This window comes from Lepidochelys kempii, chromosome 1, assembly GCF_965140285.1.
Source record: "Lepidochelys kempii isolate rLepKem1 chromosome 1, rLepKem1.hap1, whole genome shotgun sequence".
Taxonomy (NCBI): domain Eukaryota; kingdom Metazoa; phylum Chordata; order Testudines; family Cheloniidae; genus Lepidochelys; species Lepidochelys kempii.
This window is the reverse complement of record NC_136380.1, coordinates 11,211,273-11,238,600: the sequence shown is the minus strand read 5'-3', so window position 1 is coordinate 11,238,600 and position 27,328 is coordinate 11,211,273. Positions and strand designations below refer to the sequence as shown.

At 44.3% G+C, this 27,328-nt stretch overlaps 1 protein-coding gene across 3 annotated transcripts in view; it reads right to left on the bottom strand.

Moving 5' to 3' along the window:
- SLCO2B1 (solute carrier organic anion transporter family member 2B1) overlaps positions 1 to 27,328 on the bottom strand; it is a 109,990-nt gene that overhangs the window by 27,890 nt on the left and 54,772 nt on the right. For all 3 annotated transcript variants that reach the window (XM_073333933.2, XM_073333923.2, XM_073333943.2), the window contains 5 exons: positions 24,817 to 24,947; positions 17,096 to 17,204; positions 5,455 to 5,619; positions 2,139 to 2,331; positions 1,156 to 1,315 (listed from right to left, as the gene is read on the bottom strand). In XM_073333933.2, coding sequence (XP_073190034.2) covers positions 1,156 to 1,315; positions 2,139 to 2,331; positions 5,455 to 5,619; positions 17,096 to 17,204; positions 24,817 to 24,947 — 758 coding nt within the window. The remainder of the gene's footprint in view (positions 1 to 1,155; positions 1,316 to 2,138; positions 2,332 to 5,454; positions 5,620 to 17,095; positions 17,205 to 24,816; positions 24,948 to 27,328) is intronic.

Below are 27,328 nucleotides of genomic sequence, written 5' to 3'. Positions count from 1 at the left end.
TCTGTGCCCTGCTGTGTTATTTCCCCAACAGATGTCTGGGTAGTTGAAGTCCCCCATCACCACCAAGTCCTGTGCTTTGGATGATTTTGTTAGTTGACTGGAACTCCTACGTGCTACAATTATACAAATACATAATAATAATAACAACAACTCACTTCTCATGAGCCACTGCTCAGCCATCAGATGGTAACAACTTTCAGCCACTGCTGACACCATTACCAAACCTATCCACCTCTGGGCACTAACCCCATTATGATATGAGCGCATCCCTAGCTTGTACACCGTGGTCCCCACTGCATTACCAAAGCCCTCTATCTCTATTTATGGCCATCCCATAGTGTAGTTACACTACAAGAAAACACAATTATGAAAAGGGCCCTTTGAAGGGACGACTTGTGAGGTGAGCACAGCAAACCCTGGCACTGTGACTGCCAAAAACCAGCGGGTACCTTTGAAAAGCATAGACTATATTAAAGATTAAATAAAGGCCCCAATAGCAAAACCTGAGCTGATTAAAAGCAGTAGAAGTGGGAAACATACTTTGCTTGCCTGATCTTTCTGAAAACTCATTGTTCGCTGTCATTTTGAATGCTATACTTGCAGAAGTATTGCCCCGAACAAGGCATTGGCCTACAAATTTCAGCAAAACACTGGAGAGTGCTTAAGAGGATACAGCTCTGCCAAGAGTTTCCTGGGACTTTCCATTTGTCCTCTGTCAGCACGACTTTCAGCAGTGATGCAAAGAGAAGGCATCTAAGAGGCATGGGAGAGTCCAATTCACAGTAAAGATGGAGGCTATGTCTACACTTAAACCACTACAACAACACAACCGCACCGCTGCTGCTGCACCTCTGCAGACACTCACTACAGTGACGGGAAAGGGGTGGTAGCTCTCTGAGAGATGGTAGCTGGATAATAAAAGATTTTTTCCATCCACTTAGCACTGTCTACACCAGGGCACTTAACTATGCTGCTCAGGGAGAGCTGGGTTGACCTAACCTCTTAGTGTAGATCTGGCCAAAGATTTTCTTGCTACACAGAGGATCTAAACAGTATCACTGAATTATCAGCATTGATCTTTGCCTTGGACTCTGACTCATTACCAATGCGAAGTCAGGGCTTTAGTGCTGAGCGAAGAAAAAAAACTTTACTCACCAGAACTTTATTTTCAACCACATCAGAGTTTACAACTTCACAGCCAGCAAAACATGGAGAGATGTATTCAATCCCATCAGCCCCACATATAGGGTTATAGGCCTTATCGAGGCAGTTGCATTTACTGTTACATTCAAAAGAGTGTTGTCCAACACCAGAGCTACAGTAGAAGGAAAGATATGACTATATTAATATAGGTTTCAGAGTATATTAATATATACATTGTGGGTTTATGTAGTATACCATATATATGTAGATATTAGAGAACAAGAGCTTGCTTGCTTAACACTGAAAGTGTGAATTTGTGGACTCTGCCAAACCCACAGAAAATATAATTTCCATAGATTAATTCCTGTACCTCTAAAAAAAAAACCTCTCAAAAGTTTGAAAGTCTGGCCATGAACAAAGCATGCAGCCACTTATATTCGTGCCATATATTTCTCCTGCTACTACCACCCCATGCAAGTGGAACTTAGCAGCTCATGAGAACTAATGGTACCACATCAGGAATATGTAAAAGTAAAAAATTCCCAATTCAGAATTAATAGTTTCTTCTTTAGTATCACTGTGTGTGAGCAGGTTCCTTCTGCTCTAAACTACAGTCCACACACTGAGTAGTCAAAACTCGCCTCCTACCAGGGGTCTCTTTTTCTTAATAGAGGGTAAGGGTCTGCCTGCATTTCAGCATGTAGAGAGGTGGCCATTATTTCAAAAATATTCTCTCCATGTTAACATCTTCGTAAATTATCAACCAGTGAATGATGAGTCAAGCATTTTCCAGTACGAATTTTTGATTTTGAATTATTTGTGATAAAGTTAATTAAACTTGTGGGGTTTGTGACCTTTTCATGGATTTTTTTTGGTTTAATGCCTGTGTAAACTTTGTGCAGTGCACGTGGAAAGGGACAGTTGATAAATCAATCAGTCAGCCAATGAAAATGTGTCCGAGGGCCAACCTTATGGTCTATATTTACGAGTGGTACCTCTGTCTGTAGTTAAGGCCAGCAACTTTCTGTGTAGGGCAGCCCAGGAAGAGGAGGGGAAAGGCAAAGGTCACACAGAGGAGCATGCCGATGACACACATGATGCCACACTGTTTCAGGGTCATTTGGAACTTTTTCATGATGGCTCCACCTGCCACTATTCCAACCATTGCCCCAGGGATGTTCACAGAACCTTGGGAACAGAAACAAGAGCAAGAGAGTTGAGATCCAAATATCCGCGACAATATTTCAACACCTTCCAGTCAATGCAGAACATCGTAAATGGATTAAATGGTAACTGTTAGATCTCAAAATGTAATTGCAAAAAATAATTCCCTGTTTTTTCATGTTAGAGCATCAGTAGATCTCAAAGCACTTTACAAAGGAAGTAAGCATCATGTCTCCATTTTACAGAGGGAGAATCTAAGTGAAGTCACTTGCCCAAGGTTACCCCACAGACCAATGGCAGAGCCAAGAATAGAACCCATGTCTCCTGTGGCCCAACCCAGGGCTCTCCCCATGAGGCTCACTGTCTCCTGTAGGAGGGAATGGGAAATCATCATCCAGTGGGGGGAATTTCTACCAGCAAGCTCTGTTCTTGGTTCTGTGCTATTTGATATGTTTATCAATGGAAGAGACCATACAATCATAGCTGGGAAAGTTTGCAGATGACACCCAAATTGGTGGAGTGATAAATAATGAAAAGGACATGTCAGTTTTACAAAGCCATTTGGATCACATGATAATTTGGGCTCACCTGAACAACATCCATTTTAGTACAACTAAATTAAGATCATACATCAAAGTGGGAGACTGTACTTTAGAAAGCAGTGGCTGAGAAAAGGACTTAGCAGTCATGGTGGATAACCAATTGAATATGAGTTCCCAGAGTGAAGCAGTGGCTAAGAGAGCAAACATGATCCTTAGATGTATCAGCAGGGGATAATTGCATAAAAGTAGGGATCTGGTCTGACCTCTGTATATAGCATGATTGAGATCCTTACCAGATTACCATTTCAGTTCTGGTGTTTACTCTCTAAAATATCTAACTCTCTACTCCAGACCCATCTCCTTCTGTCCAAACTAAAATTTCCCTTGTCTCTCTGACATCTCCCCGTGGGTGACTAGCCATCAGCTCAAGCTCAGCATGACTGGGAACAGTTTTCCAACCAGTTATGTATCCGCCTTATAGTAGCTCCATCTAGGTTGCATTTCCCTAGTTTTGTTTTTGAGAAGGTCATGCAAGACAGTATCAAAAGCTTTACTAAAGTCAAGATATACCATGTCTACCGCTTCCCCCCATCCACAAGGCTTGTTACCCTGTCAAAGAAAGATATCAGGATGGTGTGACATGACTTGTTCTTGGCAAATCCATGCTGACTGTTACTTATCACCCTATTATCTTATAGATATTTGCAAATTGATTACTTAATTACTTGCTCCATTATCTTTCCAGGTACAGAAATTAAGCTGACTGGTCTGTAATTCCCCGGGTTGTTCTTATTTCCCTTTTCATAGATGGGCACTATATTTGCCCTTTTCCAGTCCTCTGGAATCTCTCCTGTCTTCCATGACTTTTCAAAGATAATTGCTAATGACTGAGATATCTTCTCTGTCAGCTCCTTGAGTATTCTAGGATGCATTTCATCAGGCCCTGGTGACATGAAGACATCTCAGAGCTCTTAAAATATTTTAGTTACTTCTCAGTCACACTTCCTTCCTGGGGAACTAGGCCCTTAATATTTAACACTCTTCCCTGACATCTGTGCTCAAACACCATCCACAGTTGAGTTCCTTTTATCACATCTTAAGTCAAAGATAATCAGGCCTTTGCTGGGTGGACCATAGGGTGTGGAATACACTTCTGATTTCTTTCACTACCCTCCAGGAATTAAAAACAGTGGAGAGTGATTAAGCAAATTCACTCAGGTTGTAATACCTCCCAAGAGGTACCATCCCCTGGAGAGGCTCGCATATACTGGTTCAAACTGGATTTTCTAGAGAACCAATTGACAAAGAAAGGACTTTTGGATAAAGAGCCTGAGTCTAAAATGAGTCAGGGCCTTCCTTCTGATCCAGCAAATGGACAGCACCTTCTGTCTAAAGGAAGGGCCCCAATCCTTAGGGAAGGGTTGGAAGGACTGACACCAACCAGAGCCTTTGTGGAGATGATGGTGGTGATCTCTGATAAGCTTATTAGAATGAGTGTAGGTTTTTCTCTCTAATGCTTTCACCTTAAGAATAAATGTGCTTGCTTAGAAAGGGCTGTGTAGTAACTTAAAACCATGTGAAATTATGCTGTTTATAGCTTCTGAGGAGAAAAGCAAAGGAGGCCTGCTCAGGCGGTCTGACTTGCTGGGGAATTCACAGTGTAAGCAAAGAACTGTACAGCCTGGAAATACGCTAGTTAGGAGGGAGTGAGATGTGTGTCTCTGCACAAAAGAGGCCATGGCTGGGGAGCTGAAAGCCTGAGAGCGGGTGCCCTTGCTAAACCATGGAGTGGGAATACAGTTGCAGTTGCCCTGAACTCTGATATCATCTTACTTTGATTTCTCCACACATGAAGAGCAAACAGATGGGACCACCTTTTTGTTCTGTGTTTGGACAGCACGTAACACAATGGGGTGCTGGTCCTTGACTGGTGCTCCTAGCCACTATCATCATACAAATAAATAATATAATAATAACTTTTATTCCTAATGATTTTTATTTTAGTTTAAGAGGACACAGAATATCCATCCCTCCCCGCAGCCAATGTTTGCATCTGAGAATATATCTGAGAGAGGGAGATTGCATTGGCCTGAGTCCACATGAGAGAGTTAAAGGTGCAGTAAACAGAAAGAGAGTTATAGCATTTAAATAGATAGGTGAACCATATATCTATTTATCAAAGGGAACACTGAGGCACAAACACCTTATGTGGCTTGCCCAGAGTCACGTAACTAGCTCAATGGAAGAGAAAGGAGCAGAATTCAAGAGTCCAATTCCTGTGAGATAACTACTAGAAAAACTCCCTCTGCAAAACTGTATGCTCTTCAGTCAGTTTCAGGGAATGCTGAATATACTTTTGTAGACCTGTTCCTGAGCTACTTTGTAAATGAGCCTCACCCATCTCCAGCCTTACCTCGCTTCTGAGCAGATCAGACCGTATGTATCTGGTTGCTGTCATGTAAACTGGGTTTTGTTTGAGTTTTGCTGTCTCCTATGTAAAATTCCATTGAGTTTGGGGTAGCCTATCAGGAAACAAGGGCTTCAGTGTTCCCTAGCATGTTCACTAAGAGCTGGAATGTCTACAGTAGTAACAGGTAGTACTTACCTATGATCATATTGGCAAATGATGCAGTGAGGGAGAACTGCCTCTCCAGGAATTTGCCCATGAATGTTGCTAAACCGGCAACCATGGCAGACAGATTGACTTGGGCCAAAACCACCAGCAGATAGACTGGATGCCGGAGATTTCTCAACAAAATCAGAGGAAAGACTGAAATGAAAAGGAGAATTAGTAACAAAAACATATTTATATACAGAGCTGGCTGCAAAAGGGAAGTTCCATCTCCTGGCAGGTTAGCATGCATCCCGCTACCATTATAATACTCAGAATTATATAATACAGTGATAAAAGTAGTAATAATATAAGAGAGACAACTAGCGAGGAGGTGTGTGAAACAGATACTGGAAATTAGTTAAGTGACACAGCATTGGTTCCAGGTCAGCCAGCACACATACACAAAACTATTGAGCCAACTACCGTGCTAATAAATCTTTAACAGCTATGGCGGAAATTGGAAAAGGGGGGCAGCAAGGAGCATCTCCATATCTATTGAATAGACTTGATTAACTGATGATAACACCTTTTCATATTTATCAGCTGCTGAAACACACACACATTAAGACCTTCAAATGGTATTTACTACAGTTCTAAACATGCACACACATATCAACTATAAAAGACCTGAGTTAATGCAACATCAAGTTTTTAAATGTGTGAGTCAGGACATTCAGAGTTAAGGTTCTTAAAGCACCCCTACTGTGTCCCCTTATATGCGTGGATTGCAATAGGGTCTTTCATTATGTGAACACACTGGATGTAATGCACTTTTGTAGCCGTGTTCACCCCAGGATCTCCAAGTGCATTACAAAAGGTGGTTAAGTATCATTTTCCTCTCTGTGTGGCTGGAGAAACTGGCACAGCGAGGTTAAGGGCAAGACTGTGCCATTTCCATGCAACACTGCATTGTGGTGCAGCCCCCTCCCTGAGCTTCCTGCTTTACAGGTGGGTGTGTATATTTGGAGGTGGAACCATCTTCTAGGGTGATGTAGCCTCCACCTTGCCATGATGTGCATGGCCTGCTCCATGGAGTGGGAAGGCACAAGCCTGATCTTCCCCCTTTTTGAGTGTATTGTGCCCTTAGGAAGGCAGATGTGGGGAGTAGTATGGAGTGCAGGGACTGTGAATACATCAGGATCTTGTGCTGGGTACAGGGAAGGGAACCCATGCAGCTGCCAGTCACAATCTTGTCTGTGGTTTGCCCAGGGTCACCTGGTAAGACAGTGAGAGAGTCAGGAGAAGCACCTAGGAGTCTGGGCTCCCAGGGCCCTGTTCTCACCACTAGCTCATATGTATGGATTGTTATTTGTTACTTATATAGCACATTAGATTTTCCTGGTGCCTAATGAATCAAAGGAATGACCAAAGGCCAGTTCATGATCTCAGCTGAACCACTGCAAATGCAGAGCTCCAATGGCTTCAGTGGATTTACTGTGAACTTGCTGTGAGTGAGATCAGAATGGGAACCGGAGTCTCTTTCCCTTAAAATCTAGGGGCCAAAGTCTGAGGTTCTTATTTCATTTGTATTGAGTTCTTACTTGGGTGAGCTCACTCTGCAGTGAATGGGAGTTCTCATAGAGAAGAAATGAGTAGAAAGAGAGAAAATGCCTCAGGATATGGTTCCTTGTATAGTATGTATCTCACACAGCCCAGTGTTGTTTTGTCATTTGCCTGTGCATTTCCTTTCCTTGTGCTTCCTGCAAGGCCTCTGTTATAAGGAACTCAGAAAGCAGCTGTGAAGTTGTAAAAGGTTTATTTCCTCGTTCACTGCTGCTGCAATTCCGGCATCCTTTTCTTTTGATCATAAAAAAATACATTTTTGATTACAGACAAGAAAAACTAAGAAGAACGCCCTAGGGGCTGCACTCCTTCCTTGCTCTGCAATGCAGAGGAGAAACCAGTTTCACCTGCATAGCCCAGGCACCAGAACAAACAATCCCCTCGAACGAGGAATCGGAAAAAATGGATAACACCCACCATCGGGAGCACTGCAATTTCCAGTTCTGTTCCCATTCTGTTCAGTCCAGCAGTGTGAAAGTCGTCTTTCCTACTCAGTAGGAACCTCTTGTCCCAGTCATGCCTCTACCATCCTATAAATAGTAAAGTTCCTTGCAACGCTCTGTATATCTTTGTGTCAACTAAATAAAACATAGCTGAAGATCCTTTCCAGACCAACACTAAATTGTTTTCCCAGATGTGGAATTTAGTGTGTGAGAATAATGCCAAGGGTCGCAACAAATGTGTGCCATGAATTCAGGAAGTCTGAGCAACTCACAAATGATGGGAAAATGCCTAGCACCTTTTCCAAAATGAGGGCAAGCGGTGGTCGAACATCCTGAGTCGGCGTGTGTCTGGGATCTAAAGCCATTTGGCTAGACACATTCTATCACCATAATATCACAGAATCCAAAATGTTATGCATAACAGACTTTTTACCTCACGCTATAATCTTAACTCTGATCCCTGGAGCCACTCGAAATAAACTTTAAATGTGGGTCAGTGTGGGCGGCCCCTCAATAAGCAGAGACAATGACTATGCCACATTCTGTGTTGTGACCCATCATTTGCCAGCATTTTTCTTCACCGCTGGCAATTCTTTTAAATCAAGATTGGAATTTTTCTCCTAAAAGCTATGCTCTAGTTCAGATAGGAGTTAATTCAGGGAAGTTTTGCGGCCTGTGTTATACAGGAAATCAGACTAGATGACCACAGTGGTCCCTCCTGGCCTTAAAAAAGGGATGACTCTGCAAGCACTAAAGCTGCCCTTCGCGGTGTTAGGAGTTAGGTGTTAAATGGTACTGGGACTAAATCGCAACCGATTGCCAGCGCTGACCCTGTCAGATGTGGTGAGGTGCATCTGCCCTCTAGGGATCAGGGATCCCTCATTTCTGCACTGAGTTATGTAAGTCATCCAAGCAGAGGACCACAGTGGTTTATCCTTGCCGTGAGGATTTGTACTAGTAACATCTCACAACTCTGGGATGCAGAGAAGGCACAGTGGTCAATTGTAGGCCAGGGGTAGCTAACTCCTGGTCACTATGGGTATGTCTACACCGCAGTTAGACACGTGATGGCTGACTAGCGCTCTTGGGGGGTCAGGCTACAGGCCTGTTTAATTGCAGTGTAGATGTTCAGCCTGAGCTCTGGGACCCTCCCACCTCTCAGGGTCCTAGAATCTGGGCTTCAGCCCAAGCCCGAACATCTACACTGCAGTTAAACAGCCCCTTAGCCCAAACTCCGTGAGTCTGAGTCAGCTGGCGCAGGCCAGCCATGGGTTTTTTTATTGCAGCGTAGACATATCCTAAGCCTGACGAAATGAAATGTTCGCCTTAATGAAGACAAGGTGTAATAGTTTTTCCTATCGCACTCATGTACGCTGTCCCTGCCTTGTTCAGTATTATATGGGAGGTTAGAGTGCTGCAGTATTTGTCAGGGGCAGGCTGGGGCGTCACTCAAAGAGGTCAGAGTTAAGGTTGTGGGGTGGGGGTGTTGTGTACTTTCCCCCTATTTCCTGGTTTTCAGAGGTTTCAGTGTGAGGGAACTCTACATTCTGGAAGGGCACACGTTAGGGGCTTGTGGGCTTATCTCTGCCCTATCGAGAAAGTGGTGAGGTGGGCATCATTAAGGAGCACTCATGGGTGGCTACAAAGGTACTTTCTGGGCACACCTCTTCGCTCAGCTACCAGCTCCTACCTTCTCCTGGCCACTCTAAAACCCTGGTAGATTTGGAGGGGCCTTTGGAAGGATGATAGAGCTGTGAGGAGTGCATGTACCAGCTGTAGGCAAAGAAAGAGATGAGAGTTGAGCTCCAGAGCCCCTACCTAACAACTGAGCCTAGTGCATGGGACAAGGATTCTGCACACCCATTGGCAGCAGGCGAGGTGGATATGAAGTGACCCATTCATCTCAGTGGGGTGGTCCCAACTGAATGAGAACTCCCCCTGGTGAGGAATGAAGCCTGAATTATATGTCTGAGAGGTGTGAAATGCTTTATTCATCATAATGGATGGTCTCACCTCCCCTCCTTTGGTCTCAGTGCCCAGGTGCCTTTGCTATGCACTGAGTGTGTCTGTTCTCAGCTCCCTTCCCCCTGTCTCAGCACTGTCTGCCTGGTGCATGCACTAAGTGCACAGTGCCAGGCACAGATATAGCTAGTGCTGCCCCACAGGAGTTTAATGAGCCTCTCCTGTCAGAGAACTGCTTCCTCCTGGCTGGGACTCTCCGGCTGGCCGCTCTGTCATTTTCTATGTGGCAGCTAATACCTCCCATATCTGCTCATCTCTGTACCCCATACTACCCTTCATCTCCTGGGCACAATACTGCCCACCGAACTGTCCCAGGGACAGATGCTGAACATCCCTCAGTAGAACCATAGACAGTGGAGATGGAAATGACCTATTGGAAGCTAAATCTGAGTCATACATGTAATTCCAGTCACTGTAATGGGAGTACGAAGGTGAAAGGATGTAGCCCAATGCCATCCAGACCATCTGCGCAGCAGCCAAGGCTGCTCCCTGTAGTATTCTGGTTTTTCTAATCTGGAGTAATTATGGTGCTGGAGCTTTGCTAACTTCCCTTGGATAACTGACCTCATTGTTTGAAAACATCCCCAGTGCCTTGCCTGAATTTTTCCCCATACACCATTTCATCCTCTTATTGTTAGTTATGATTCATGTAACTGTTTTAGACACAGTTCTTCCCACCCTTGAAATTCACTCCTCAGATATTTGTAAATGGTTATCTTCTCCCATTGGGCCTGAGCTGGAAGAGTCACAGCACCTACAACTCCCAGTGACTTCCAGAGGAGTTGAGATAGCTCAGCACTGTGCAGGATTGGGTTCTGGAGAAGGAGTCCAGACTGGGGGAGTAAGAGCCCAATTCTGGTCTCACTGAAGTCAATGAAAAAAATCCCATTGACTTCAGTGGTACAAGATCAGACATGTAGGGCCAAATTCTGCTCTCACATACACCCACGTAACCTCACCGAAGTCAACAGGGCTGAATGGGTGTAGGTGATAGCACAATTTGTTCTTTAATGGTCATTTTCATTTTGTAGCTTTTAAATCAATGGAACAGCTCATCTGGGTATTTCCTTCTGCTCCAGCTGAACTGAGCAATTTAAGGCCCAACTCAGCAAAGCATGGAAGAAGCAATTTAAGCACTTAATTGTTTTGCTGATTAGCAAATGGCCTTAAACATATACTCAAATTCTTTGCTGAATTGCAACATAAACTTGTAGGCAACATGGAATTGTCCCAAAGCTTGGCTCAGCTCCAAGTAGGGTTTTTTTAAGCCATCAGTTTTAAAAGAAAGCTCTTCCCGTTCTCTTCAGGCCAGCAGTGTGAAAGCTAACAGACAGCAGAACACTTTCCACTGGGAATACACTGTGAAATATATCTTCCGTTCCAAAAGAAACATTTCTAATTATAATTGGCATCTGCGAGCTCAGTCCGGTAAATGGCCATCTCTCAGCCCTGTCACTGTGGAAGCCCAGTGCAAAAGCCTGTAAGCCTATTTTGAAAGTGCTTTAATATTAATAATGAACCAAATCCAGAGCGAACTCACTGAAGCCAATGCGTGTTTGCCTGAGTAAAGGCTCAGTAAACACTGGGTCAGGACGGCCTTGAGATCTGGCCCATAAATAATACATAGCACTTACACCTAGAACATTGGATCTTCAAATGTTTATAGTGTAGATTTATTAATATTTATATTTACAGAGTGTTAACACTAAGGAGGGAAAGGAATTATTTAGTGTGGGAACCTGGGGATCTAACTACAAGTGATATGATTAAATTAAAAAGGGGAAATTTGGGATGACTATCAGGAAAATCTTCTTGGGTTAAATCCCCATTCAGGTACTGATGTTGCTACCCCTACCCACACTGAGCAGCACCAACACTTAGATTGGTGACCTTCCTGTGTAAATGCTAGTCAGGCATTGGGGCCTTTTTGTGCTGTGTGAAAACAACAACAATGCACTAGCTAATTCAATACAGGGAACAATCTTGTAGCGGCTCCAGGAAGATGGACTAGAAGGGATAATAGGTCTTTTCCATCTCTAATTCCTATGATTCTCCAAGTTCCAGGTTCCTAGCCCTGTATTCAGATTATTTGTCCACACCCCACGCCCCCCATTCATATTGGTTTTAAAGAGAGAAGGCATAATGTGGTATTCAATATTGAATGAGCAAACACTTTATTTAAAGAGTCTCATTTTTTAATGATAGTTAAACCATGGGGAACTGATTTAATGTCTTCTCTTCCACAAGGATGTCACACTCCCGGTGTCAAGCATGATGCCCCACTTCTGCAAGATGGCCACCTGCAGCATTAATGCTCAGGAATGCGGGTTGTAATTAAAAACACTTGTAACCCTTCTGCCCGTCAGAGTTGGCAGCAACAAGGGCCGGGTTCAATATCTAGGGGATCCATTCCAATAACACAATGCAAACCGGCTCGAGCCCCCACCCAGTGACCTGGGACAAATATATACCACCCCCGCTGGGCGCCTCCAAGAAGCAATACTTCCCCTCTTGCAAGCACCTAGTCTGAGTGTAGCAAAAGCCTTTTAATAACAGAGAGAAACAATGTGGCATTATCTTGGGGAAACACCACCAACAGGATTCATAACACAACCCATGAGCAAAAAAAACCCACCCCAGGCAAATTAGGGCATGCCCTTTTCCCTTTGGTTCTTGAGTCCAGCAACCCCAAATCACCCAAAGTCCCAAAAGTCCAATGCCCCAAAAGTCTCTGTCCCTGGTCAGGGCAGCCCCAGAGTTCGAAAGTTTATCTGCGAAGCTTTTACCTCCCAACCTGGGTGGAAATGGGACGGGGGTAAGAGGCACCTTACATGATCTGAAGCTGACTGCCCCATAGCTCCATAGTGGCGCTCCGCTCCGCCAGCCGCCCCACAAACTCCTTCGCTCAGCTGCACTCCGCTCCGCCAGCCGCCCCACGAACTCCTTCGCTCAGCTGCACTCCGCTCCGCCAGCCGCCCCATGAACTCCTTCGCTCCGCTCCGCCAGCCGCCCCACGAACTCCTTCGCTCAGCTCCACGGCCCACAAGCAGCTCCTGCCATCCACAGACTGCTCCACGTCAAACTGCTTCACCAGCCGTCCCGCAAACTGCTCCACAATATATCTTCAGGCTCCCCCACTACTTAACACAACACTCAGTGATTTCAGCTCTTAGGTGAATTCAGCTTGTAGTAGGGGAGCCCCAGTGCTGGTGCACTGTCAGCCCAAAGTGAGCTCAGCAGCCTATAACCAGACTTCTAATGAAATCAAAATTAGCTCTGATATTCCACAGTGGAGAGAGGAGGAAGTGCAATTAGCATGTAAGGCCCTCACCAAGGGGCCCATGCTACCAAGTATTACTACTTGTCCCCAGCCTCTCTCCATTCACACAGTTTTGGAACCCATGACCCTTGCCTAGCGAGTGCTACTTAGTTGATGGTGAATCCCTCCATCATAACAAAAGGCCACGTACAGTTCCAAGCACAGTTCCCATATTCAGGGTAATAACAATTTATTCTTCCTGCCCCAATAACAGAGACACTGGGGATCCCACAGCAGCCAAAGTGACCATTTGGGCAGCTATGGTCTCATGCTAGGCGTGGTGGGTGTGCCTATGCAAATGAGATCGGCCCCTGAAGTTCTTTTCCACAACTTGCCACACCTCACCACCAGATGTCAGGGTGGAGCTCCTCCTGACACTGCTTACACACTAAAGAGCTACACTTCAGAGTTTCGACAGGGCAGTAAGCACTCCTCACCCTATGAACTTTTAGACAGTTAAGATGAGCAAAATAGGGCAACTTTCTTTTAAGAAACTACTGATCCTTCTATATATGGCTGTCCAACATCTTGACAGATGAAAGGAGATGTGACAAAACTGATCCATCAGTGGTGCATAGCAATGGTATGGGAAAAGAGCCTGATGCATGAGTGGCAACCTTCCTACAAAAAGAAAAGGAGGACTTGTGGTACCTTAGAGACTAACAAATTTATTTGATCATAAGCTTTCGTGAGCTATACTCACGAAAGCTTATAATCAAATAAATGTGTTAGTCTCTAAGGTGCCACAAGTCCTCCTTTTCTTTTTGCGAATACAGACTAACACGGCTGCTACTCTGAAACCTTCCTACAGTGGCTACAGGTCCACTTGCCAAATGGAAGCTGAAGCACACTCTGCTTCCTGGTTCACCTCTGGGCTCTCTGCAGTCTCTCTGCAGTGACTGCACCAGTCTGAAACCGGGTTCTCCAAACTGAGCAATTGTGGGCAGGATTTTCCCAGTTGTCAGTGGGAAAGCTGAATTTCTTGAGGCCTTGCTTGACTTTGTCGCTGTACGAGAGCTTCGGCCTTCCACTGCATTGTGGGCAGTTCTTAAATTGGCCATAGAGCGCAGCCTTCAGAAGACGATCTTAAGGCATACACTCCATGTGTCCCAGCCGGCAAAGTCTGCGAACATCCAGCGTAGTCTGCATAGTCTGTAGGTTGGTTCTCTCAAGGATCTCGTATTGGTGATCTGTTGGTCCCAAGTAACTCCAAAGATTTTTCTAAGACAGTGGAGGTGGAAACTACTCAATCTCTGCTCCTGCTTGGGGTACATAACCCAGGTTTCACAACTGTAAAGGAGGGTACTAAGGACACAAGTCTGATAAATAGACACCTTTGCATTCAGGGTTAGCAACTTGTTGTTCCAAACACATCAGGTAAGTTTGCCAAAGGTAACAGAAGCTTTGCCGATTCTAGCCTCAAGTTCCCTATCAAGGTTAAGTGAGCTGGTAAGAATTAAGCCGAGAGAGCAGAAATGATCCACAGTGTCCAGAGCTTCATTATTGACATAGATTTTAGTGAAATGTCGGTACCTTGTGCCATGACAACTGTTTCCTTGATACTGATTACCATGCCAAACTTCTACATTACTGCATTAAAATGTCAAAACGGCAATGTGGAGTAAAAATTGGATTTTCCCCCCTTTATTTCTCCATCAAATAAATTTCACTCTGCCTCTGTTTCAGCAACAGGAAGTATAAAAATGTATTGATTATTCAGACTGGAGACTCTGCAGCTATTGTGTTTTTAGAAGCTGCTGTGCACACAAGACTATTAAAGCAAACAAAACAATAAAGTTTAGCATCAGAAAGAATGAACAAAATAAATAAGACAAATCATAGAAACTGGGGGCAAAATTCTAATCTCAGTTAAACTGGGGATGAGCCATGACTTCGCTGGAGTTACTCCAGATTTAATCCAAATTCTGGTTCCGTTGAAGTTAATTGGTCACTCATATAATGTGTCTGACCAATGTAAAGTGGTACTGGATATCAACATTTTATCTCTCTTTCTACTGTACACACACACCCCTTAACACCCAGGTCTGCCTACTTATAGTCTGCCTACATAGTATCCTATTGGACATCGAGCCCAGAGAGATATCCATTGCTGCTAGTTATTCTGTACTGGAACAAAAGAACAATACTGTCTGAAGAGCAGCAGGCAAACAATGCAGATATCCACTGAACCCAGACAAAAGGACATAAGGCTCTTATTTAGCCATGATCTAGGAATATCAGATAGTTTAACATACTGGGGCAGAAGTTTTGCAACTGAATGCTGCTGCGATTGTTGCTTTTAGAAATCAGTGTTAAATGCTAACAATGAGCAGTCTATTTGTGTCTCTAGAGTACTGTACCAATAATGCAATCCAGTACTGATTGTCAGCATCACAGCTCTGTAATGCCACTTTCAGTGCAGTCTTTAGTAAGTGTTATTACTTCTTAGTTATGTAGCACTAGCCACTTTACAGTCAGGTCTCTACCTGGAAGATCTTAGAATATAGAATCTTAGAATATAGAATCGTAGGGACCTTGAGCGGTCATCTAGTCCAGTCCCCTGCACTCATGGCAGGACTAAGTATATAATATAAGATATACTAAGTATATCTTAAGAGTCTCAGCTCATGCCATAGAGAATGTGGAGGGTTAACAGAGAACTGGAAACAATCAGAAACTGGAAGATGTGAAATTTCAGTAGAAATACCCAGGGGATGAAAAACATTGCAGAAAAGGCAAGTATCTTTGAAAAAGAACTGAAAATTGTCTACTGTCTAGTTGTGCATGTAGGCAGTCTTATTACAATTTCCCTCATCCTCCTTTCCCTTCCCTCCTGTTGTTCATTACATTCATGGATTATAGCTGGTCGTATATTAGGGCCTAATTCTGCAAAGTCTCACCTCATTGTTACCTTGCACTTCCCCTGGCTGTTTGTGATCCCCACCTTTTAGCTCTCATTATACTTAGATGGTAAACTCTTTGGTGCAGAGACCATCTTGTTGTTAAGTATATATACAGTGCCCAGCATGGTGGGCCCCAGATCTCTGATTGGAGCCCGTTGGTGCTACCGCAATGCAAACGGTAACACAGTGTGTGTAACTTTTGATTGTAAGATCTTTGGGGCAGAGACAATGTCAGTATATTTGTTCAGTGCCCCCTTGCACAATGGGGCCCCAATCCTGAGTGAGGATTTTGGATACTATTAAAAATAAATAACAATGCTGATAAATTAATGCTGAATAGTTCCACAATCTTCACTTAGTCATGTGCATAAAAATTTGCAGGATTGGGTCTTTAGATTGTAAATTCTTTTGAGGCAGGGAATGTGGCTTCCTATGTATTTGTACGGGATCCAGCACCCTGGGGCCCTGAGCTTGATTGATGCCAGTGGTCACGGCTGCAGCAATGATAGTAAATAACCCTGACTCCCATGTCCTGTGTCTGCTGCTCTCACAACTCCAGGTGAAGAAAAGGTAAATCTGTTCCCACCTTTAGCAAGCAGAGGAAATTATTTTTACATTTAAAGTCTGTTTGCAGCCAAACAGAAAAGTGAGCCTGTGCGCTGTGAATTCATTCCCTGGCAATGGTTCCATAGCAAATTTTCTTAGTGTACCAGCTGCAACAAGATATTTCTAAATGATAAAGGAACAAGGGCAACGGGTGATAAAAAAAAACCAGTTTGCTTGTTTAATTTAGAATAGAACTAGCAAGTGAATGGTGTAACTAGCCAAAGAGACTCCAGCTCGCTCTCCCATGGCTGGGTCAGCTCCGTACTGGGGGTAATAAAAATCAGGGTTTCCAGAAGATTATAGTGATCAGAGTTAGGAAGCCCAGAAGAAGCAGACATGATGCCAATATCAGAAAGTCACTTTTCATAAGAGAGAGCCACAGTTGGGATTATTTCCTCCAAACCTTCCCTTGGAATACACTCCAAGAATGAAACCCACTGACCTACCCCAGCACAGACCTTAGCTGTACTTATAAGAGCACCATAGTACATTAGAAAGTCTGACTTCTAGACAAGCTAGCTGTGATAGATGAAGATAATCTGGCACAGACATTTTATACAGCAGAATTTTTACCACTAGAAATTCTATTTCCAAGCAGAGCCCATTTTACTTATTGCACTGGGAGAGGCCGACTGTTCCCAGGGTTATTCTCAGATTTTTATCACTGGTGGTGCATATAAGCAGCAAGCTCCTCATTGCCAGGAGGGCGATATATGCTTGGGTGAGCAGAGGAGTTACTTCAGAGACTTTCCAAGGAGGGGAAAACACCAACTTACTTTTTATGAACTGGGTTAAGGATAGGCTTTGCATGATTTCTGATTTGGATTTAAGCTGGTTCAGTAGGTCTTTGCTTCTCTTAACTTCACTCTTGCTCCCTTTCACCACCTGAGAAAAGACAAAGAGACTGTCAGTTTCGGACACGCTGACAGCTGTTCTACTGAGCTCGCTTGCTCCTTCACAGCTGCATCACAGCTGTGTTATTTAAAGAAACGAAAACACAGTCATGCTGATTTATGGCCCAGCATTCCATCCACAGAGGGATAAAGAGAATGCCCTATGTTGCACTCGAGAAGGCTCTCAAACAGTTTACAAGTTAAATAAGAATCTTTTTACCCACCATGGTGAGGCAGCCACTTACGGGATGGGATGTGGCAGCTGTTTAACAGCAATATATACAGTACTTATGGGCAAGAAGTGAAGAATACTATATTCAAAACTGCAAGAGGAATTTAGGAAGGCAAAATGCAATTCTCTCTGTTTGAACTTGACCAGGATACCAAGAAAAAGCCCCTACCCAAGTGAAAAATATCAGGAGGTACTAAATGACCACAAAGGCTCAGGACACCTTGGTTTTACACCTCACAACTCCTCAACAACCATAACACTGTGCTTGCGGGAGCCCTGGTTCATTCCTGGCTTAGCAGGAAGAGTGCCAAATACCAAATCACTAACACCCTTCCTGCTTAGGTGAGAATTGCTCAGAAGATCACAGGCTCAGATGCCATAGCTGCAGGCCACCATGTGCTCAGAGGGGTTAATCAGAGGTTTTCAGCAAAGGGATAATAACCGGATTTTCCTTCCCCACTTTCATTTGTCAAACTGTAATGAATAGCACCTCATAAATAACAAATTGGGCCATTATCTATGTACAGTAAAGTATGTGCCAGGCTTCTATTAATATAGAAATCCAGGAAAATTAGTTTTAGAGGTGACCAACAGGAAATGGGGCTTATTCACCAGGGGCTGTATTGCACCTATGGATGCCGGTGAGGCTGGGAGTGGGGCTGAAGTCAAGGGGAGCTGCGTACCTAAACCCAGGGCAGAATTCAACCCCCAAGCAAACTAACAGTATCTCTCATCATCCCTTTGACAAATTCCTCCCAAGGCTGGAAGTACAACGGATGTCTAATATTTCTCTGTGTGTACAGTAATGTACTGTCATGTTAATGTATTCACTGCGGTAAAAGACAAGGGCCAGAGAAGGGCAATGACAATGATTAAAAGCATTACAGGGAGGCAGTCCATGAAAGGAGAGATTTTCATAGCCAAGACCAAACTTTTCAAAACCGAATGAGGAAGGCTCTGAGTTACTAAAGAGAATTCTTTCCCAGGTATCTACCTGATTTCCCAGTTTAGCCCACATGCTCATGGTCTAACTGATCACCATATTTGGGGTTGGGAAGGACTTTTCCCCCACGTCAGACTGGCAGAGACTCCTGGGATTTTTTTATTTTTTTTTTGCCACCCTCTGCAGCATGGGTCACAGGTCACTTGCAGGTTTAAAAAAAGTGTAAATGGTTAATTCTCTGTAAGTTGAAGTCTTTAAATCATGATTTGAGGATGTTAGTAACTCAACCGAGGTTAGGGGTCTGTTACAGGAGTGGGTGGGTGAGGTTCTGAGGCCTGTAGTGTGCAGGAGGTCAAACTAGATGATGACAATGGTCCCTTCTGATCTTAAAGTCTATCCGTCTAAAACTTGGGTGCCTAAAGTTAGGTTCCTAAAGCCATACTTAGGGCCTGATCCTGCAGCTGGATCTGTGCAGGCTAACCCTGCAAACCAGTAGCAGCAGCAGCAGATTCTCATGGCTATGAGATAACCGTGGTGGTGTGTTGAATGGACTTCCTTCTTGAACAGTCCATTGCAAATCTTCCTTCAACAAGAGTCAATATGAGGATTTAAGCTTCTTAAATCCCTCAGTACTGCATCTTCCAACCTTATGTGTTTTGACTTTTGCTCAACTTCCTTCAACTTCAGCTCTATAAACCTGTAGAAGCATACCTTCTTCTGCAGGTTGGACATGACCCCGCTATTGCACTCATCTTGTTCCCAACCACTGCAAGACTGCAAGCTACTGGGCTCGTCTAAGTATCTCCCTATTTGTGACAAAATCAAACCAATAGATGTTAAGAATACACCACAACTTCTGAAGCTGAAAACTGTTTTGTTTCCTCTTCTCTGCTGTTTTTAGTGGCCATTTTTCTTCTCCATATTACAGGACTGTCATCATTACTAAGTTGAACACTTGTATCTTAGTTCTCACACAGACATCCTGCTGCCCAGAGGCCTTTGAAGACAGTGAAATGCCATTGACACAAGACCAATCTGTTGTGTGACTTCTTTGGTTATAGAACCTCCTGTTGTCAGCTGACTCCCAATATATAATAAAGCCATTCACTCATTCAGTGTCATTGTCATCTACATGCAGCATTGGCAGGTTGTTCATTTCAATTTCATAGGAGGCATGCATAGCTTCAGTTTTATCACCATTGATCTTAAGTCCAATAGATTCTGCAGTTTTTCACAGCTCTTCTAGCATTCGTTGTAGTTGGTCAGTAGTCTCTCCAAGTAAGACAATATCATCCGCATACTCGAGTTCTTCTAAAGACGTAACTTTAAATTTCACACTTCTTACTTTGGTCTCAATCAGCTTTGTCATCAGGTAGTCTATTAGAATGTTAAATAATGTATTCCTAGCACAATCCTGATTCTACCAAAAACCAGTCTGTAATACAACCGTTGATCCTCATACAACTAAATGTACCATGGTACAGTTCCTCCACTAGGCACATTAATGAAGGCCTCAGGCACCCCATACTGGCATAGCAGTATCCACGGTGCTGATCAATGCTCTGAGGCAAAAGCAACTGCAAAGTCTATAAATGTAATGTTAACTTCCTTTTGTTGCCCTAGGCATTTTTCAATAACATTCTGCAGAGTATATATAACATAGATTGTAGATTGACCTGTACAGAAACCACAGTTGGGTCCATCTTGGTTCTTCCCATCAATGGTTCTTGGTTATAGCCCCATCCACTATGATTTCTTTCCCCGCCCCAAAGTCCTCTTGCTCAGAGGGATGTGTTTCCTTTCACAAACAGCATTGCCAGTCGGTCACACTGCCACCTCCCAGCCAGAAACCTATAGGTGGTATGTCAGCTGGTGATGGTATCTGATGAGCCGGGCTGTGAGTTCAGCTCCTCAGACAGCTTCAGGGGCAAATCCCATCTCCTTCCCCGCTTTCTGTAGGGACACTTATTCCTGAATCTGTCCCATGTCAGATTAGATGACACTTGCGTTTCCTTCAAAACCCATGGTTTTACGATTCTATGGTTCTATGATTCTATGAGTTACTCAGAAGGAAGATCACCATCTACTGAACCCCCAGCACCACTTTCTGAGTATCAGGCTGTTCCACCAGGAAGCCTTAGGGAGGCCCGACCAGGCTGGACTTCCTTTAGCTTAAGCTAACTGAGAGGCTCATGCTATGCCACTTTGTGATACTACGCAAATGGGATATTGTAGGTATACTAACCCTTTGGTACCTTCCTTGGGACCCTGCAGACATGGTCCACTCAGCTTGGAGTTACGCCCCTAGGGAGAGACCCCACTGAGCCAAACAGTGATGTGAGGAGTTGAGGTCAAATCCCAGCAGGTGTTGGGACCAGGTTTTCTGATTGTCTTTTGTGGGGGGACTACCTGAGCTGACAACAGTTGAGAGGAAGCCTCAGGCTTCCTATGTACACTTGAGTTAATGAAGTGTAGCTGAGTCCAGCTAGGTTCAGAAAGAGGCAGGTCTCCTTTCCACTGAGGAAACAGATGGAAGTTGTCTGCTAGCAGGCTCTGGTGAGAAAAATAGTGTCCCTATCTGTGTGGTATTTCACCTGTAGGTAGAGCACCCACAGGCTTTGCCAATCTGCTTTTATTTTGGATTTATCAGAAAAAAAAACATATAAATACCTCCAAAATGCAAAAGAGGGATTTTCTCTGCTTAACCTGGAGCTCCTGCTGAGCTCTCACCTACTGTGCAGAAGGTAGCCCTTGAAACTTAGTGAAAACATGGTGACAGATACTATTTTAATATTAAATAAATAAGAGATAAAAATCCAGCAGGCCTCAAAAAATCAGTTCAGAATGAATTTCCTCAGTTAATGAGCAGGTCAAGCTCCCAACAAACACTCATTATACCTCCTCCAGCAAATGCTGGTTCCCTTTAGTTTTTTTTATTTTTGTATGTGCCTTATTATAACAACCAAACATCAGGGGACTCAATTATATTAGACTGGATGATTATTTTAAGCAATTGGTTGCTTCTGTTTTTAAAACTTTGTGCCAAAAATCTGAACATGGAGACAAATCCATCCCTGTTGCCTTCTTGTGCTGTGGCCACTCACACATTAGTGCCACAAACACAACCTGTTAATTTGCCTCCCTGGTGTTCCTCAAATAATACAGTGTATTTCTAAGACTTTCTGCAAGTGTCTTACAAGCATTAATGAAAGAATCCTCACAACATCCCAATCCCAGGAGGTAGGCCAGTGTGGTTACCCACATTTTGTATATGGGGAAACTGAGGCACAAGGGTTGACTGAGTTGCCCAAAGTCTGATAGGAAGCCTGTGACAACGCTGGAAACAAAACCCAGCTTTTCTGATTGCTGGTCATGTACTTTAACCACAAGACAACCCTTCCCCCATGCTGGCAAGCTCAATTTAGATGTGGTTTTAGAATAGCCTCTCAAGAATTCTGCCTCAGTGTTTTCCTTTAAGCTGTTCATGTTTATTGGAAGTACCAAAAATAGGTAATATAAGTAGCTGCATAACTGTTAAAGAGCCTTAAAGGGGCTTTGTTCCATATGCCAGTCTGGCTCAAGCTAAACATTAGAGATGTTATCTTCACTTCACTTCCTGAACACTCCTGCATATAATGGTGCTGGTGCAGAACAGGGGCCACATGTTTCTTCCAGAGTGCTCCCCATTCGGCACCCAGTAAAGGGAGGGGCAACATCCGGGTGAAGTTGTGATTTACTCAGACTCTGATCTGCTGAATATCCTGACTCCTTTCGGCATCCACAGTGCTTCTGAACTCTACTAACTGATGCTGGTAGGAGCTGTGGGGGCTCAGCATGTGCTAGGAGGCTCTCCGCACATTGTGGGTTCAAGGAGCTAGGCCCCCAGCCTGGCACCGTGAGAGCAGACTGCTGCACCTGTGCAGAGCCCACAGACTTCAGTGGGGCACCGTATGGGCTCAGCAGCTCACCCATCAGTTGTATACCACAGGGTCATTGTTGAAAATCCAGATTTCTTCAAGTAAAAAAGTAAATGAAATAACCATCCCAGACATTGCCCGGGGCTAATCTTGGCAGTCAGGAAAAGGCCTTATCAGACACCCATATGTGGGAATAATCATAATAATTAATAGTAGCTCCCACTGACCTCATCTGAAGCTGGGAGCGCTGCTAGAAATCAGGCTTTAAAGCATTAGGGCAAGTTTCTCTCCTTTAATCCATACTACAGAGCTTTGCTCCATATTCCATCTAATCTACCAATTTAGTGTCCAGTCACTTTTAGTACTTCTATTGGTGTTATCCCCCCTGTGGCACTGACAGGGAGCCTCACTGTGACGTTTCTAATGCAGGCTTGTACGTTGTAACAGAGATTAAATGCCCCACGAGGAGTCAGGGCACCTCACACCGGAAGTGTGAGGCTGATGGAACGCTGCATGCAGAGCCAGGGGGCTGTGAAATGCCAGCAATACGAAGGGATGTCGCTGGGCACTGCTGATGGAATGCTGCATGCAGAGCCAGGGGGCTGTGAAATGCCAGCAATACGAAGGGATGTCGCTGGGCACTGCTGATGGAATGCTGCATGGCAAGAGAGGAAATGTCACAACCCTGAGCCAAGAGAGACAAAGATACCTCCTCAAAGGGTGACGTTCTTTACGTGTGCTCGGTTTTGGTGACAAAAAGTGTGTGTGTGTGGAAGGGGCATTTTCTGTGTGAATTTAGTGCTGAAGAAAGTTTCAGGATTGACATCTCTGGCGATTCTACTTGGCAGAACTGGAACAGATCCAGAGTTGCCTGTCTCTCAATCCATTGCTCCCCATTCACTGGCTCATACCGCCCCTGACAGTGTTACTGAAACACTGGGCAGAATGGAAGGTGCCTATTGTTCCATGAAGCTATTATGCTGCACAGCACGCAAGTGATTATATGTATTTTGGTTTGGGAGCATTAAAAAGGGGAGGAACAGGAAAAGGGAGTAATCTGAAATCTCTCACTCCTTTGGGCTAGCAGGCAATTCACTTATAAATGGTGATAGATGAGACTGGCCTCTGATGCAGCTGCTGATTTGTCCCTGAACCCAAAGGAAAGTCAAAGGTTTAAAGGGAACAAGAGGGACACTACTATACCAAAAGGAGGACTTGTGGCACCTTAGAGACTAACAAATTTATTAGAGCATAAGCTTTCGTGAGCGAGTGAGCTGTAGCTCACGAAAGCTTATGCTCTAATAAATTTGTTATTGTCTAAGGTGCCAAAAGGCCTCCTTGTCTTTTTACGGATACAGACTAACACGGCTGCTACTCTGAAACCTGTCATTACTATACCAGTCTCAGTCTGGTTGAAAAAGGTTGAGAAGAGAGATCTTGGGGAAAGAACAGTACAGCTGAGAAGCTGACTCATCAGCAGAAGTACCCTTGAAAGGCATTTTCAAACACCATGAGGATAATATCTTAGATTTAGACCACATCCCTTTAGTTAGAAGGGTCCCACCGTGCCATTCAGACTACATATTATGAACATAAGTATAATATTCCCACCACTGATGTGCAGTCACCTGTGAGATAGAGGAATGGTTGCTCATGGAAGTATCCCTGTGGACTTCAAAAGAGCTACTTAAATGAGTAAAGGTTGCAAGATTCTCCCCTTCAACAGGAAATGAAAAATCACTTCACCAGTTGAAATAAAATGCGTAGTGTTATGTAGCAAAATATACTAATCCACAGTAGAATTTGGGGAAGTATTTGTGAAAAGTATCATGGGTCACATGGTCAGGGACAGATGTGTAGTCATTTTGCTTAATACACTACTGGAAGGCACTCAGATACTACAGGGATGAGCATGGTATAAGAACCTATGCAGAATAGAATAGAATAGAATAGAATAGAATAGAATAGGGATTCCATACCATTGTTTTTTGCACCTCTGGAGAGGGAAGAATGCCACCTACTAAACTATCAGCAGCACTCTGGGTTTTTCTTGGTAGCCTCTTACCGAAGTCCTGGCCAGGCTGGACTCTGCTTAGTTTATCCGATCTGAGCTAGTAAGGGCTACAGACACTAGAGAAGAGTTCAAATCAGAACATCCGTCAGAAGCCCTTTGTACTTTTGAGAAGTTTGAATCTGGATACAAACTTCACAGCACACGGCCATCTCTAGAAGGCACATGGCCCACAAGGGAAGCAGAGAGAGAGAGGTGGCATGTGTACAACAGCACATTTATAACATATTCCTCACAGCATATTGATATTCTACACCTTGTCTGACTTCAGCATCACAGCACTGCCCAACCAGCTTCAGGAAAGTCTCACTGAGATCATCATCCCCTCACATCCCAACCTAGAGTAAACTCACCCGCCATGGGAGCTAAGAGAACTTAATTGTTTAAATCAGCTGAATGATTTGTGCAATTGACCTTGCCTGTCTCCATTCCAGTTCTTACCTCTTTAGGCATTTCTTTTGGGAAGAAGAAATAAGGGATGGCAGATAAGGCCACGAGAGTGGCTGCGACCAGGAAGCCGAGCCACCAGGCTCCAACCCATCGAGGATCTTTGTTAGTGAGCTGAATTTCCTCTGAAATACAAGCAAATAAACACAAATTAGAAACACAGATGATGGGAAGAAGTGAGGGCCACCACTGTCTTCACCCCTACCCCTCTGACTGCAGGAAATGGGCTATATTGGATGTGTCCATCTGTCCCTAACAAATTAATTTTGCTCAGTGCTCCAGAGCAATGGCTCCCATGCTGGGGGCTGTGGATCCCTGGAGGTCCGCAGAACATTTGCTGGTGGACCATGGAGAGCTGACTTATCACATAATGCTGAATCTCTTCCTTACTTCCACCTGCTAAATCATAGAATCATAGACTATCAGGGTTGGAAGGGACCTCAGGAGGTCATCTAGTCCAACCCCCTGCTCAAAGCAGGACCAATCCCCCACTAAATCATCCCAGCCAGGGCTTTGTCAAGCCTGACCTTAAAAATATCTAAGGAAGGAGATTCCACCACCTACCTAGGTAATGCATTCCAGTGTTTCACCACCCTCCTAGTGAAAAAGTTTTTCCTAATATCCAACCTAAACCTCCCCCACTGCAACTTGAGACCATTACTCCTTGTTCTGTCATCAGCTACCACTGAGAACAGTCTAGATCCATCCTCTTTGTAACCCCCTTTCAGGTAGTTGAAAGCAGCTATCAAATCCCCCCTCATTCTTCTCTTCCGCAGGCTAAACAATCCCAGTTCCCTCAGCCTCTCCTCAGAAGTCATGTGTTCCAGTCCCCTAATCATTTTTGTTGCCCTCCGCTGGACTCTTTCCAATTTTTCCACATCCTTCTTGTAGTGTGGGGCCCAAAACTGGACACAGTACTCCAGATGAGGCCTCACCAATATCAAATAGAGGGGAACGATCACGTCTCTCGATCTGCTGGCAATGCCCCTATGTATACATCCCAAAATGCCATTGGCCTTCTTGGCAACAAGGGCATACTGTTGACTCATATCCAGCTTCTCATCCACTGTAACCCCTAGGTCCTTTTCTGCAGAACTGCTGCCTAGCCATTCGGTCCCTAGTCTGTAGCGTTGCATGGGATTCTTCCGTGCTAAGTGCAGGACTCTGCATTTGTCCTTGTTGAACCTCATCAGATTTCTTTTGGCCCAATCCTCTAATTTGTCTAGGTCCCTCTGTACCCTATCACTACCCTCCAGCGCATCTATCTCTCCTCCTAGTTTAGTGTCATCTGCAAACTTGCTGAGGGTGCAGTCCACACCATCCTCCTGATCATTTATGAAGATATTGAACAAAACCGGCCCCAGGACCGACCCTTGGGGCACTCCACTCGATACCGGCTGCCAACTAGACATGGAGCCATTGATCACTACCTGTTGGACCCGACAATCTAGCCAGCTTTCTATCCACCTTATAGGCCATTCATCCAGCCCATACTTCTTTAACTTGCTGGCAAGAATACTGTGGGAGACCGTGTCAAAAGCTTTGCTAAAGTCAAGGAACAACATGTCCACTGCTTTCCCCTCATCCACAGAGCCAGTTATCTCGTCATAGAAGGCAATTAGATTAGTCAGGCATGAGTTGCCCTTGGTGAATCCAAGCTGACTGTTCCTGATCACTTTCCTCTCCTCTAAGTGCTTCAGAATTGATTCCTTGAGGACCTGCTCCATGACTTTTCCAGGGACTGAGGTGAGGCTGACTGGCCTGTAGTTCCCAGGATCCTCCTTCTTCCCTTTTTTAAAGATGGGCACTATATTAGCCTTTTTCCAGTCGTCCGGGACCGCCCCCGATCACCATGAGTTTTCAAAGATAATGGCCAATGGCTCTGCAATCACAGCCGCCAATTCCTTCAGCACTCTCGGATGCAACTCGTCCGGCCCCATGGACTTGTGCACATCCAGCTTTTCTAAATAGTCCCTAACCACCTCTATCTCCACAGAGGGCTGGTCACCTCCTCCCCATGCTGTGCTGCCCAGTGCAGTAGTCTGGGAGCTGACCTTGTTCGTGAAGACAGAGGCAAAAAAAGCATTGAGTACATTAGCTTTTTCCACATCCTCTGTCTCTACGTTGCCTCCCTCATTCAGTAAGGGACCCACACTTTCCTTGACCTTCTTCTTGTTGCTAACATACCTGAAGAAACCCTTCTTGTTACTTTTAACATCTCTTGCTAGCTGCAACTCCAGGTGTGATTTGGCTTTCCTGATTTCACTCCTGCATCCCCGAGCAATATTTTTATACTCTTCCCTGGTCATTTGTCCAATCTTCCACTTCTTGTAAGCTTCTTTTTTGTGTTCAAGATCAGCAAGGATTTCACTGTTAAGCCAAGCTGGTTGCCTGCCATATTTACTATTCTTTCGACACATCGGGATGGTTTGTCCCTGTAACCTCAATAAGGATTCTTTACAATACAGCCAGCTCTAAATAGCATTAAAGAAATAGCATTAAATAG